Genomic DNA, 14564 nt, shown 5'->3' with positions numbered 1-14564 from the left:
TCTCCCACCCCATATATCTATGAATATTTACATTCATTGAATATTAAGGACCATAGGCGTTGTGTGGAAATAGCAGTGGGTAGCTTATCTTAACACCAGAGAAAGAAAAAGATACAGGCCTTTGATTCTAGTTCATTAATAAAACGGAAAACCTTAGAGAATTTGAGTGATTTCTACTTAGGAACCAGTATATTCACATATTCAATTTTTTTCCTGTACATTATTCAAGTTATAACTGAGAAAACAGATTTATCACAGACTCCTCATGGTTTTCCCAGTCACTTAAAATTCCACCAAGAGCACAGACATGCTACAGAAATGCTGCTTAAAAGCACAAATGAGCAAAATGGTTTAATGTAATGCCCAGAACTGGCACTGTGATGACTTTTTAATTGTTTTATTATTTTTAAATTGATACATAGCATTTAACATATTTATGGGACACATGTGATATTTTGTTATATGTGTAGCATGTGTAATGATCAAATTAGGGTAAATACTCCATCATCTTGAGTATTTATTTTTATGTGTTGGGAAGATTTCAAGTTCTTTCTTCTGGCTACTTTGAAATATACAATACATTGTTGCCGACTATAGTCACCCACCCTATTCTGCTTTCAAACATTTGAATTTATACCTTCTATCTAACTACATGTTTGTACCCATTGACCAACCTCTCCTCATCTTCCTTTTCACTCACACACCCTTCTTGGCCTCTGGCATCTATCAGATAATTTTTAAAGGTTTCCTTGGATTGTTCTTTAAATAATGATAACAAAAATAGCAGAACAGAATTAAACTTCAGTATTTATGGAACCTTTAGAAATAGTAAACAACATACACGCTCGTTTCTTGGTATCTGTGGGGGATTTGTTCCAGGACCCCCACAGATACTAAAATATGTGGATGCTCAAGTCCCTTACATAAAATGGCGTAGTATTGCCTATATCCTATACACATCCTCCTGTATACTTTAAATCGTCTCTAGTTACTTATACTACCTAATACAATGTAAATGCTATGCAAATAGTTCTTATGCTGTATTTTTTCTTTTTTTATTGTATTATTTTTTGTTTTCCCTCAAATATTTTCAACCCATGGTTAGTTGAATCCTCGGATGTAGAACCTGTGCATATGGAGGGTCAATTGTATATAATTACACACACACACACACACACACATTTATGTGTATATAACTTAACCTGGCAGGATTTCCTTTTTGACTTGGAAAGGTATCTTGGTAGAGTTGATTAATGGGTAAAAATACATGGTTTGATAGAAGAAATAGACATAGGGTTTGATAGATCAGTAGGGTGACTATAGTTTACAATAATCTATTATACATTTCAAAATAGCTAGAGAATAAGAATTTGAATGTTTCTAGCATAAAGACAAAAATATAGAAGGTGACACATATCCCAAATACACTAATTTGATCTTTACAAATTATATGAATGTATTAAATTATCACATGTGCACTGAAAATATCTACATCTATTATGATCTGTAAAAAAAATAGCACATAGTTCAACAATGGTTGAATCAATGACTGAATGACCCACTTTATCTAGTAGTGTCCTGCATTGGGGGCACCACTCGTAGTTTACTCAGACTTTATTAATCACACACACTGGCTTTTCAGTCTGTTTCTCAGGACTATCCTACAGCATTGTGTTCAGAGTGCTTTCCTTCCCTACCTTTCCATTACCAAATAATCTTAAATCAGTAGTAAAACTGAAACTTTTTTTTTTTAAGTTTAGGGAAGCATTTCTCAAACCTTCATGTGACTTCAGATTGCCTGTGGGTCTCGTTACAATGCAGATTCTGATTCAGCAGGTCTGAGGTAAGACCTGAGATCCCACCTTTCTGACAAGATCCCAGGTGGTGCTGATGTTTTTGGTCCAAGGATCCTCTGAGTAGCATGGAGGTCTGTTATTCTCCCTTCTCATGGGTGGAGTGACTCAAGAAGCAGAGAGAAGCAGGGAGGGTACCTGGGGAAAATCTCTCCTCTTTAAAACTTTGAGTAGCAAGAACTAGAGTTTGGCTGATAAATCCAGGCAGCTCAGAGTAGGGGAAAGTTAATATAGTTCAATGCCTACCACCCAGCTATTTGAAATGACATGAATTTAGGTAAAACACCTTACTATTCTGAAAAGTACTTAGATGGTTAGCAATTTTGCTAAATGAACATGTTGGAGGGTGAAGAGGAAGTGACAGGGAAGGAAATTTCAATAAAACCTTTAAAACACCATTGGCATTAAACATTTGCTAAAGAGTTAAATGAAAGAGCTGTCCTATAATAACTGTATGTGGCTGTGACTGTTAATATTATAAATGTTTCTATTTTAGCTATCTTTCCTATCATTACATGTTTGGGGTAGCTTCTCTGAACACACTTTAAACATACCAGTATTTCTTAAACTGTAGTTTTTTTTTTGTTTGTTTGTTTTTGTAACCTGTATCAGGTTGAGAAGTGTTGATAACAGGGCATGCCATTATCCTTTAGTTGGTTGTGGATTACTGGCTAACAACAGGGAAAGAACACTGACCTTCAAAACAGAAATGGTTGGTATTCCTGAGAGTCCCTTGTAGAGTTATTTATAGGTCAGTTAATGGGAAATAAATTATATCCATCTTTGAATTGATCTTAAAACATCTATTTCCCTTTTTCTCTTATTTAAAAAATGCCAAAGAGCTTAGCATTTTGTTTCCCACTGTTGCATTTATTTGATAATCAAAGATTTATGTTCATTATGCCCATTCCTTTTCCCTGCCCAAATCGGAAGAGGGAGGACAGAAATTTTAATTCCAGGCCTCTAGCCACACCAGTGTCTCAAAATACTGAAAATAGCTAACATTTGTTGAGCATTCGTTATGTGCCAGGCCCTGTGCTTCATGCTTTAAGGGAACTTGTTTGCTCACTTAGTAAGCATCTCCTATGGTGTTTGTATGAACCCTGTAGTGAGTTACAATTATTATTTCCTGTTTACGGATGAGTAGTCTGATGCTCAGAGTACTTAAGTAATTTGTTCAAGGCATCACAGACTGTCATGGGTAGATCCAGGATTCAAAACTCAACTCTTCACCACTGTTCTTGGAAGCTGAGACAAGTCTAATGATTTTTCCCCAGATCATGTAACTGGTTAGTTGCAAAGCTAGAATTAGAACTTAAGTCCTTAACTCTAAGCTCAATGCAATATTCCAATATTGTGCCACCTTAGAGTATTGGTCTGTAATGAAAACCAGAACTCTTCTTTGCTTACAAAAGCAACTGCCAAGAGGGCTTTCCCATGTATACTGTTCTTAGTGTTATGAATCTTGGCAAAATGTCACATATTATCAACCAAAGTGAGTTCTGCAGTTATCAATGACAGTGTGTGGGTGAGGAACCCAGAGTCCCAGTGCTTTTAAAAATCACCTATCCATATTCTTTATTTAGTTATATGTGCTTCTCCTTGGGGTTTTCTACCCTGAATGAGAAAGCCTAGAGGCTGGACCATATGTCTAAATATTAATTTTTTATACCTTTCTCAGCTGGCCAACTCTTCCACCACACACTGGGGCCACATGTTTTTAGCTGGTCTGCTGTTTGTCTTTTCACACACATGACACAGCCTAAGGAAGGTTTGAAGTCTGGAAGAGTGTTGTACATCCTGTACATAGGATTACAGAGAAAGGGATCAGAGAACCTGCCCTTCACATTTAATTAGAGACAAACTAGAAAGTGATTAATAAGAAAATAAAGTCACAGGAGAAGTAGAGCAGGCCAAGTTGTCTGCAAAGAGATTCTGTTTTCTTTGAAAGAGTTATGGTAAGTACTTGCTTGAGAAGGAGTATGGATTTATTAAAAAAACTTCACAACTTTTGGGTATAAGCCAATTCATATTTTTATATAGCTTGGAGACGGTTTTCATAGCAATGAAACCGTAAGCTGCTTATAGTGCAAAACTTTATCATTTTTGTTTTTTTCCCCATAGTGTGGAAAAGAGCTTAAGGTCACACAATTTTTCAAACCTGCCAGGAACTCATATTTTCCATGTTTGGAGATAAGACACAGTAGATTCTAAACATCTGGCTATTCCCTATTTAAATAATTGCGTGTTCCATGCACATCATACATATATAATTATATTTTCATTCTAGTTGCCTTTCTGTGTTTTAGACATTCTGAGATCTGGATTAGATTCTGACTCCAGTAGCTATTAGAAGTCACTCTTATAAACGTTGGCTAAGGCAAAGTGTATTTTTCCTTCTTTTTTATATAAACTCAAGTAGTGCTTAGTTTCTTGTATTTTCATTGTAACTTTTTTTGAACTGAATGAATATGGGAGCTTATATGAGTTGTTCAAAATGAAATTCTGTAGTATTTTTAGAGCAGGAGAGACTATAGAATTGGCTGGAGGAAACCTCAATTTTAGACACTGGCCCGGATTTGCTAATGATGTGATTGCAGTCAAATCCCTTAAGCCACCCCAATTTATGCTCTTGTGAAGTGGACATAGTGTTGGCAGCTTTGGAACAGTATTGTCAGATGAGTGAGTGGTGGACGTGAGGCATTTGAGTTTTGACAGAGAGGACAGGACAGAGTAATCCAAGGTTAAGGACACTCTCTGCACCCCCATCCCCTCAATCTAGCTGTAGCTAAGCAAAGAGGAATGGAAACCTGTTCTCTCTGAAATTGTTCCCTTGTGCCGATGGTCTGGTGAAATAGTTTCCCTCTGGTCCTCTCACCTTTCTTCTATACTTCATTATGAAAATTAGAAACTGTCCTTGAGAGGGTCATTCTGTGTGTGTGTGTGTGTGTGTGTGTGTGTATGCAAGTGTGTGTATAGTGAATACATGATTATATGATACATGATAACAGAACCCTTCCTTTCCAATACTCCCCCAACAGAACATGTATTAACATCCTGCAGAATGCTGTTCCAGGGAAGGTACTTGGAGAAACACTATTGAAACACAGTCTGGTAAAAGCCATGAGGATGCTTAATGTCTCAGTGGCCTGATTAGTTAAAGAAATACACCAGGTTAATGGTCTTGGCATTTTGGCTCCAGTGTTACCAGTATTTGAAGTTGAGGACTTGCTTTTCTTGAGGGCTTGTTTAGAGGGACACACAGTGTCTCACTGAAGCCTTTGAATAACATTGTGAGGTCTACACTATTATCCACATTTTAGAGATGACTGAACTATGGCTTAGGGGAGATTCAGTAACTGAGCTCTGGTAATTGAGAGACTCTCAGCCAATATTCCTCAAAACCCATACTTTCCTCCCTATACTGTAATTGTGCACTGTATGGGAAAGATAAATTGAGATAAGAGCCAAGGACTCAGGTTGCTTCTTTACTTTGGAAAGGCAAAAAATATATACATTTTTCTTGTTGACCTGGTAGGTGGTGATTTCAGGTGCTGCTGATGTTGAAGCTGGGCTCTCATTCTTCGTGAATTCACTTTAGGAGCTGTGTGCATACATTTCCGAGCCAAACATCATGATCATGAGGCCATATCCTACACACCCCCTGCCCTTGGTAGGCCACCTTCCTATCTGGATCCTGTGATAATCCGTCAGTGCGCCTCCGCCCCAGGGCCAGTGTGTATCACAGTGCCCTGGCTCTGGCCTCTGACTCAGCTATGCAGAGTGAAGGTGGATGGCTGTAGGGACAGGCTCTGCTGATACGTGGGGAGTGATGCTGAGCGTATTCTGAGCTCATGCTTGCCGCTGAAGTAATGATTTGTGTGTCCTCAATGATGTAAGACAGGTCTTGCATCCCTATTTTACAGATGAGGAATCTGAGTTTCAGAGATGCTAAGACACTTCCTCAAGATCACACCGCTTGAAAGTGATAGGTCTGGGATTGGAACCAGGCAGCCTGGCTCCAGAGTCTGGGCTGTTACACACTATATTATACTCCTCCCACAGGTTCATCCAAGGAGATTATTCTATGCTGTTGGATAGGTACAAAAGAACACATATGTAAATTATGGTATATAATACTAACATGAACACCTGGAGAGGCTCCCTGCCCCACCTGAGAAAATTACCAATCCTGTTGATGTTACACATGAGTGCTTCTCAGTTTCTGTTTCTTCTTCTGTGTTATGAAAATCATGCCCTTGAACCTTATCTCAGTGGGATGATGTTGTGTATATTCTCTATTTTTACTTCTTCCATTCAATATTCTTTTAAGATAAATCCCTGTTGCATGTAGCTGTCATTTGTTCTTTTGCACAATAATCTAACATCCCATTACATACATATGTCATAATTTATCTGTTTTCCTGTTGGTGGATTATTTCCAGTTTTTTGCTGTTAGGAATAGTGCTACACTGAATGTTCTTGTATGTGTCTGTTGTGCTCATGAGCAAGCATTTCTTTAGGACAGGGGCCTGCAAACTTTTTCTGTAAAGTGCCAGATAGTAAATATTTTAGATTTCATGGATCATATGGTATCTGCTACTTGACTCTGCAATTGTACTACAAAAGTAGCAATAGATAATATATAAGGCCAGGAGCCATGGCTCATGCCTGTAATTCCATCACTTTGGGAGGCTGAGGCGGGAGGATCACTTGAGGTCAGGAGTTCAAGAACAGCCTGGGCAACACGGAGAAACCCCATCTCTACTAAAAACACAAAAGTTAACCAGACATGGTGGTGCATGCCTGTAGTCTCAGCTACTTGGGAGACTGAGGCATGAGACTCGCTTGAACCTTTGAACCTGGGAGGTAGAGGTTGCAGTGAGCCGAGATTGCACCACTGCACTCCAGCCTGTGCCACAGAGTGAGACTTTGTCTCCAAAAAAAAAAAAAAAAAAAAGACAATATATAAATGAATATAGCTGTGTTCCAATAAAACTTTATTTACAAAAGCAGGCAAAAGGCCAGATTTGGCCCCTGGGCCATAGTTTGCCATCCCCTGCTTCAGATATGTACCTAAGGGTAAAATTTCTAGGTGAGGATATGCATGGTTAGTTCTTGCATGGTTGCACTAGTTTACTTGCAGCAGCTGTGTTAGGAGTTCTTATTGATCTATATCCTTGTCAGTACTTGCTATTGTTATTTATTTTTGCTGCTGCTATTATGATTATTATAGTGTGTGTGAGTGTATGTGTGTGTGGCTAAGAGAGTGGGGTATCAAATGCTTTCTCGTTGTGGCTTCCATATGGCTCATGTGGTTTTCTGATTACTAATAAGATTGAACATCTTTTCATATGTTTATTGTCTGATTATATTTCCTTTTCTGTGAAATGCCTGCTCATTTCTTTTGTGCATTTTTCGATTAACTGTTGGTATCTTTTTTTATTGAATTATAGGAATTCTATGTATATTCTTGATACAAATTTTTTTTGTCATTTTAATGTATTGCAAACATCATCTCTCAACTGTAGATTGTTTTTTCATTCTGTTTATAGTGTCTTTTGTTGAACAGAAATTCCTAATTTTAACATTGTCAAATTTACTACTCTTCTTTTTATGGCTACATTTTTTGTGCCCTGCTGATAAGGAAATAACTTTATTATTTTTAATAATTTATAGATTCTTTTGGGTTTTCTAAGTAGAAAACCACATAATACAATTGATGATAATAGAACTTTTCTTCTTTTCAATTATTATTTTTTCTTTTTATTTTCTGGTCTTACTGTTCTAACTTAGGCCTCTAGGAGAAGGCTGTTGCAACATTCTACAAGTGGTGCTGATGATGGCGTAATTTTATGCCTCATTTTAAGGGGCACGCTTCTAACATCTACCATTAAGAATGATACTGTCAGTTTGCAGCAGATATACTTTATTAAATTAAAGAAATTCCTCTTTATTCCTAGTTTGTAACGATTTATAGAAAACACTGACTTTATATCTTGAGCTGATCATAATTATTTTTCATCTTTACTCCGTTAACGTTATTTACAGAATACTTTGTCTAATGCTGAAGCATTCTCTAATTCCTATAAGAAACACATCTTGGTCATGATGTATTACCTTTTTAATATACCCCTGTATTCCACTTGCTAATAATACTCATTGTCTAAGTGTGAAGTTTGGACTAGAAGTTACCTTTCTTGTATAGTTCATGCCTAGCTTTGGTGTCAAGATGATCAAGTCTCACAGAATGAATTGGGGGAGGGTTTCTTCTTTCCATTTATCTGAAAGTTTTTGCAAATTGGAGTCACCTGGGTTTTCTTTGCGGGAAGAGTTTTAAAATTCTGATTCTATTTATTTAATAGCTGCAGAACTCTTCAGGATTTCTGTTTCTTCTAGAGTCAGATTATGTAAGATATGACTAGTCGTTTGTTCATTTTCTTGATATTTCAAAATTTGTTGGCCCAAAGTTAACAGTATTTTCATATCATCTTTTAAATATTTCCTATATGTACTCATTTCTGAAGAGGTTTGTTTTATTAGTCATTTCAAAGAACCAACATTTTGCTTTGTGGCTTGCCTCTATTGTGTCTTTGTTCACTAGTTTTCTCTTTTTTCTTACCCCATCTGTTAGGTTTCACTTTAAATTCTATATTTTTCATTGCTGTATATTTTTATTCTTTTTCAGATCTGGTTGATAATTTTGGAAAGTCACTTTTCCATGCTGATTCTTCAATTTTATATTTCTTCTAAAATTTTTATTTATTTTCTTAAACATTTCAAAAACACCTTGTATTCTGCATATGGCCATCACTCATGGAAGTTTCCTTGTGTCTGTGGTAATTTTTTATTGTAAGCTTGTATTTCATTAATCTGAATTTTTTGGACTCCTGAGGGCTTTTGTTCTCTGCCTCATCGCCTTTCCCAGTCCTTGCCCACCCACTGCCTGTCCCCCTTACAAGAATTTGCATTTGCATCTGTTAGGCGCCAGGGGGCACTTAGGACCACATTAGCCTCTTCTGCAAATATGGGCTTGTTGGGAGAATCTCAGTTCCCTCACTTCAGTGAGCCCCAGTTCGCTCTCTGAAGCTCAGTGCTTGGATTGGCATTTGCTCCTTATAAGAAGAGGAAGAGAGAACAGAGAGTGGTCTCTCCCCCAGCCCCTCCCTTGGAGATTTCCCTTACTTCCTTGTAAGCTCAACTATGCTTTGAAAAGTATATTTGCTTTTATCTAGCTGTAGTGTAGAGGAGGGCCTATCAGAAAATGCAGTCTCCTGGAAGCCTAGAAACAGAAGTCATTATGACCTCCTTCATTGTCCTGGGATGGTGTATATGTGCCACATTTTCTTAATCCAGTCTATCATTGATGGACATTTGGATGGATTCCAAGTCTTTGCTATTGTGAATAGTGCCGCAATAAACATACGTGGGCATGTGTCTTCATAGCAGCGTGATTTATAATCCTTTGGGCATATGCCCAGTAATGGGATGGCTGGGTCAAATGGTATTTCTAGTTCTAGATCCTTGAGGAATTGCCACACTGTCTTCCACAATGGTTGAACTAGTTTAAAGTCCCACCAACAGTATAAAAGTGTTCCTATTTCTCCACATCCTCTCCAGCACATATTGTTTCCTGACTGGTTTCTTTCACATGACATAATGTTTTCAGATTTATCCATGTCATCCTGTATGTCAGCACTTTGTTCCTTTTTAGGACTGAATAATATCCCATTAAATTGATATACTAGATTTCCTCCATTCACCAGTTGATTGACAAATGGGTTGTTAACACTTTTTGACTAATATGAATGCTGCTGCTATGAATATTTGTGTCTGAGTCAATTGATGAATGGATATATAAAATGTGGTATATTCGTTCAATGGAATATTATTCAGCCATAAAAAGGAATGAAGTACAGATACACAATACCACATGGATAAACCTTGGAAACCTGCTAAGTGAAAGAAACCACCGATTGCATGATACCATTGGTATGAAAGGTCCATAACAGGCATAAAGACAGAAAGTAAATCAGTGATTACCAGGGCCTGGGGAAAGGGAAGGAGATGGGGAATGACTTCTAAAGGGCATGAGGTATCTTTCTGAGGTAATGTTAAAAAATGTATTGTGTTGATGGTTGTGCAACTTTGTATGTTACACTTTATAGGGGAGCATTGTATTAAAAACGAATAATCTCCACCATTAAATACATATCAGTTTCTTTCACTACATTCAGTACCCTGTGAGGCACGGTGGTATACAGATAAGAAGGCTCTAAGAATTTCTCAATGGACATTCATAAATGGGGATATGAATTGGATATCCAGAAACAATATAATCAAGATGCTGCATCACCCAGTGCTAGTTTCAGGATATAGGCCACACTCAGAAAGATCTCAATACCACTGTATGTCAGCTGTAGGAATTCAGACAGATTTCAAAATGTTGACTGCTCCAATATTCATATAAGTTAGATATAGTATTACCCATGCCTTACAATACTGTGGTTCCCTGTGGGCGGGAGCTATGTCTTACATCCCTCTTGATTCCTGTGCTTAGAATTGTATTCGTTTCACAAGCAGGATCATGTGTTTGGCAAATGAATAGCTGCTGTCTTGGAAGCATCTTGGCTTGTCCATAAGGATAGAAATGCCTTCAGGCTTGTGGCTACCTTCTCTGACCAGCCTGGGTGTTTGTCCTATGGGGAAAGGTATTGCTGAATTCACCAACTATCTTCAAGCATGGGTATCTTTTCTCACATCTCATAACTATTTTGTTTCTCTGGTGCTTTCACCCTGACTTTGCTTAAAACGGTGACCCAAAATAACAGGTGCTTCCCTCTCTGGTAATACTTTCAAGACTTTTGGTTCCTGGGTCAGTGAGATTTAGGAAAACAAAAGGTGGGATAAACCTCAGGTTTGGTCTTTCCTTTTTTTTTTTTTTTCCATGTCTATCAAATGTCAATGCTATAAACTCTGTGTAGCTTATAGGTCTTTGCTGTAATTAGAATTTTTTTCTTTTTTTTTCTTCTTTCTTCTGTGAAGGTACTTTATGTTTATTAAGTTCTTTCTGTAAAGTATCCTTTGCTTGCACTAGACTTTTCTTTGTGTTGATTTTTTGCTTCGTTTTTTTTTCATTTCCCATGCTGTTCAGTTACTGGATGCCAGAAGAACCAAGGTTTGTCCACTCTTTGCAGCTTGTTTGTTCTGCTTTGTACAGCCTCACCTCCTTGTGTGTTTGAGTGTGTTTGTCTGTGCCTGCATTTATTCCCTTTTGCTTTCAGATGCAGTAATCCTGTTTACTAAACCTGTTCACAGCTTTATTTGTAAAAAAATAAAGTCTTCGTTTGTGTCTACTTGTAGTGGATGCTATTATTTTCATTTTTAAATCAACACATATTGATCGTGGGAAATAATGGATAGTACAATAAAGAATACCTTAGGAAACAAGGAATACTGAGTCTGGAGCGTTCTGGGCATAAAGAAGGTGTGTTTGTGAAAGTTTCCCTCTAACCTTTTCCACTTCCTAAATTAAAAACTCTGTAGATGTATAATTTCCCTTGTGATTGACACTAATCTATTGTTTCTGTGTACGTGTGCATTTCTCTTCTCCCAAGACATTCAGAAAGCATCCTTGAATGAATCTCCCCCTCTCCATGTGCTGTCCCATGCTTCTGAAGTCACCGTGGAGGAATTCATGGCTGGCCCTCCGGACCTCATGATTAACATTCCATCTTCATAGTGTGGTGGCAGCAAACGGCACTTGCCATTTTCATTGACTTTTTTTCCTTCTGTCTCCTCTCCTGCTCCATCTTTCTCGCTGCAGCACCTACAGTTGACAATCCAAGCCCTTCAAGATGAGCTGCGAACCCAGAGAGACCTCAACCACCTCCTCCAGCAAGAGAGTGGCAACCGAGGAGCGGAGCACTTCACCATCGAGCTGACGGAGGAGAACTTCAGGCGGCTCCAAGCCGAGCACGACAGGCAGGCCAAGGAGCTGTTCCTTTTGAGGAAGACATTAGAGGAAATGGAGCTGAGAATTGAAACGCAGAAACAAACCCTCAATGCTCGAGATGAGTCGATTAAAAAACTTCTTGAGATGTTACAAAGTAAAGGCTTGCCGTCCAAAAGCCTAGAGGATGACAATGAGCGAACGCGACGGATGGCAGAGGCTGAGTCTCAGGTCAGCCACTTGGAAGTGATTTTAGACCAGAAAGAGAAGGAAAACATACATCTTAGAGAGGTAAGAGCATTCTCTGTATTTCCCCACAGCCTTAATTTATAAGTGAAAATATATTATCAAGTTATTTTCACAGGTTGGAAGATATCTACATCCTTAACAAAATTCCCTTTGTCATCTGCTTTATGACCTTCCTGCCGGCTTAAGACCATTAAACTGGAATTTTGTATTAGTCTTTGCTCACTGCACATGCATTCCATTATTATTCAACACATATCCACGATTCAAACATATGCAGGACATATCAACTCTAAAGTGATTTACAATTGCTTTCCCACAGGTGGCGGTTTCAGAGTCTTTTAGGTGTGATACTATTTAGTTTAGTTGTTTATCAAATATCACCTCTCTAAAGGAAAAAATAAATATGATTAGCAACACAATGACCCTAAATATTTTTGTTACTGAATTGGGGATGAGATTTGCAGAAAGTAAAGCATTTAGGAAAGAATGGTAAAATTCACAGATTAATTTTGAGTGTTTAGGATTAAGATAATTTTTGTCTGCATTTACATTCATCTAGGACAGAGTATTACAGGTTTTCTGAGTATGTGTTTTGCCCTTAGTGGGTTAAATCATTTGAAGTTCTTCAGAGGCAGTCTCTCTGGCCTTTTACCACCATTCAATGTTGGGATACTCATGTATCTGAGAATATGTGGTTAGGTAGAGCTTAGAAAAAATGTGGATGACTGCCAAGGTTTGAAATTTTTATAGCAGTTCCTTGCCACTCTGGTGGATATGGACCTTAAAAGTATCATGCAGGCAAAACTGCTGTAGGGAGACAAGGATCTCACAGAAAATAACAAGCAATAAAATGTCATTAAAAATGTTTTCAAACTATTCTACAGCAATAAATAAAAATTCTAGAAGATACTTACTTCTAGACCAAACTAGATTTCTTGACAGTATACCTGTTCAGATGGTGGTGCTTCTTGTGAGTCACTTGTTTGGTTGGTCAGAAGACATGGCTTCCATGTTGGGATTTGCAAAAATGCAGATGCTCCCAGGAATTTGCTCTGATGTAGGTTATATTTGCCTAGAACTTAGTAAAAGACTTTTGTGTCTGCAAATTTAATGTCCTCTACTCTTATTCTTCCTTGTTTTCTTTTAATGATACTTTACCAACATGCTTGGGAAACCACATGGCTTGGTTTCATATCGAAAATCTTAAAGAGATGTTTTGGGCCGGGCGCGGTGGCTCACGTCTGTAATCCCAGCACTTTGGGAGGCCGAGGTGGGCAGTTCACAAGGTCAGGAGATCGAGACCACGGTGAAACCTCGTCTCTACTAAAAAAATACAAAAAAAAAAAAAAAAAATTAGCCGTGGCACGGTGGTGCCTGTAGTCCCAGCTACTCAGGAGGCTGAGGCAGGAGAATGGCGTGAACCCGGGAGATGGAGCTTGCAGTGAGCTGAGATCGTGCCACTGCACTCCAGCCTGGGCGACAGAGCGAGACTCCGTCTCAAAAAAAAAAAAAAAAAAAAAAAAAGGAGATGTTTTGGTTAGGCCAAAATGGGAGCAACCCATTTTGGGATGGGTGTTCCCATATGGGTGGGAACAACCACAGTATCTTCCCATCTATCTTCCAAGAGGGTGAATGTGGTGAGAAGACTTCCAAGATGGTCTCCAATAATCCCTGCTGCTTGGAATTCACACCATTATATAATCCTCTTTCTTTGAGTATTGGTTGATCCTCATAGCTTGCTCTGAAATGATAGAATATGGCAAAAGTAATAGAATGTCAATGTTACTTCCATGATTAGGTTATGTAAGACTGTTACTTCCATCTTGGTAGCAGACTCTATTGCCTTCATACTTGCATGCTTTGATGAAGCAAGCTGCCATGTGGAGAGGCCCATGTGGTAAGGAACTGAGGGTGGCCTCCAGTCAACACCCAGTAAGGAACAGAGGCACTCATTTCAACAGCCACAAAGAATGGAAACCTGGTAACAACCATTTAGTGAGCTTGGAAGTGGATCCTTTCCCAGTCGAGCCTTCAGATATGATGACAGGTCCTGGGCTGACATCTTGATTGCAGGCTGTGAGAGACTGTGAAGCAGAGGACCCACTTAAGCTGTGCCTGAATTCCTGACCCACAGAAACTGAGATAATAAATGTGTACTGTTTTAAGCTGCTCAATTTTGAGGTAATTTGTTACACAGCCATAGATAACAAATACAGTACAGCAGAAAGTAATTTTCTCCATGTCTTACTTCATAGACCTCTCACGTAGCTTACAGAAGAGGAGCAACAATTACTGGCATGTTGTTACTTGCATGTAGATTAACTGTGGATTTTGGAATTTTTCTTGTATTATCTCAAAACTGCAGTTGATAGAGGATGACTAGAGTTGGAAAAAGCTACTGTTTTATTTTGATGCCAAGGGGTAGCAAGGCTGTGATGCCAGAGAAATCTCCATCTGCAGCACCATTTCTCACTCCTTCTTGGGATCTTGTGGTCAGGGTGGTCATTCTT

The 14564-nt window shown here is 38.4% G+C and overlaps 1 protein-coding gene across 17 annotated transcripts in view; it reads left to right on the top strand.

The window, feature by feature from the left end:
* The window catches only part of LOC105482397 (ELKS/RAB6-interacting/CAST family member 2), a 981466-nt gene that overhangs the window by 169468 nt on the left and 797434 nt on the right, over nt 1–14564 (top strand). For 12 of the 17 annotated variants that reach the window (XR_011620093.1, XR_011620095.1, XR_011620096.1 and 9 more), the window contains exons 3-4: nt 11008–11031; nt 11680–12096. Coding sequence is in view for 12 of the 17 variants with exons in the window: in XM_071091912.1 (XP_070948013.1) it covers nt 11008–11031; nt 11680–12096 (441 nt within the window). In the remaining 5 variants the exon portion in view is untranslated. The remainder of the gene's footprint in view (nt 1–11007; nt 11032–11679; nt 12097–14564) is intronic. The other 5 variants (XM_071091916.1, XM_071091914.1, XM_071091918.1 and 2 more) reach the window with 1 other exon arrangement.

This window comes from Macaca nemestrina, chromosome 2 (assembly GCF_043159975.1).
Source record: "Macaca nemestrina isolate mMacNem1 chromosome 2, mMacNem.hap1, whole genome shotgun sequence".
Taxonomy (NCBI): domain Eukaryota; kingdom Metazoa; phylum Chordata; class Mammalia; order Primates; family Cercopithecidae; genus Macaca; species Macaca nemestrina.
This window is presented reverse-complemented; position numbering and strand designations above follow the sequence as displayed.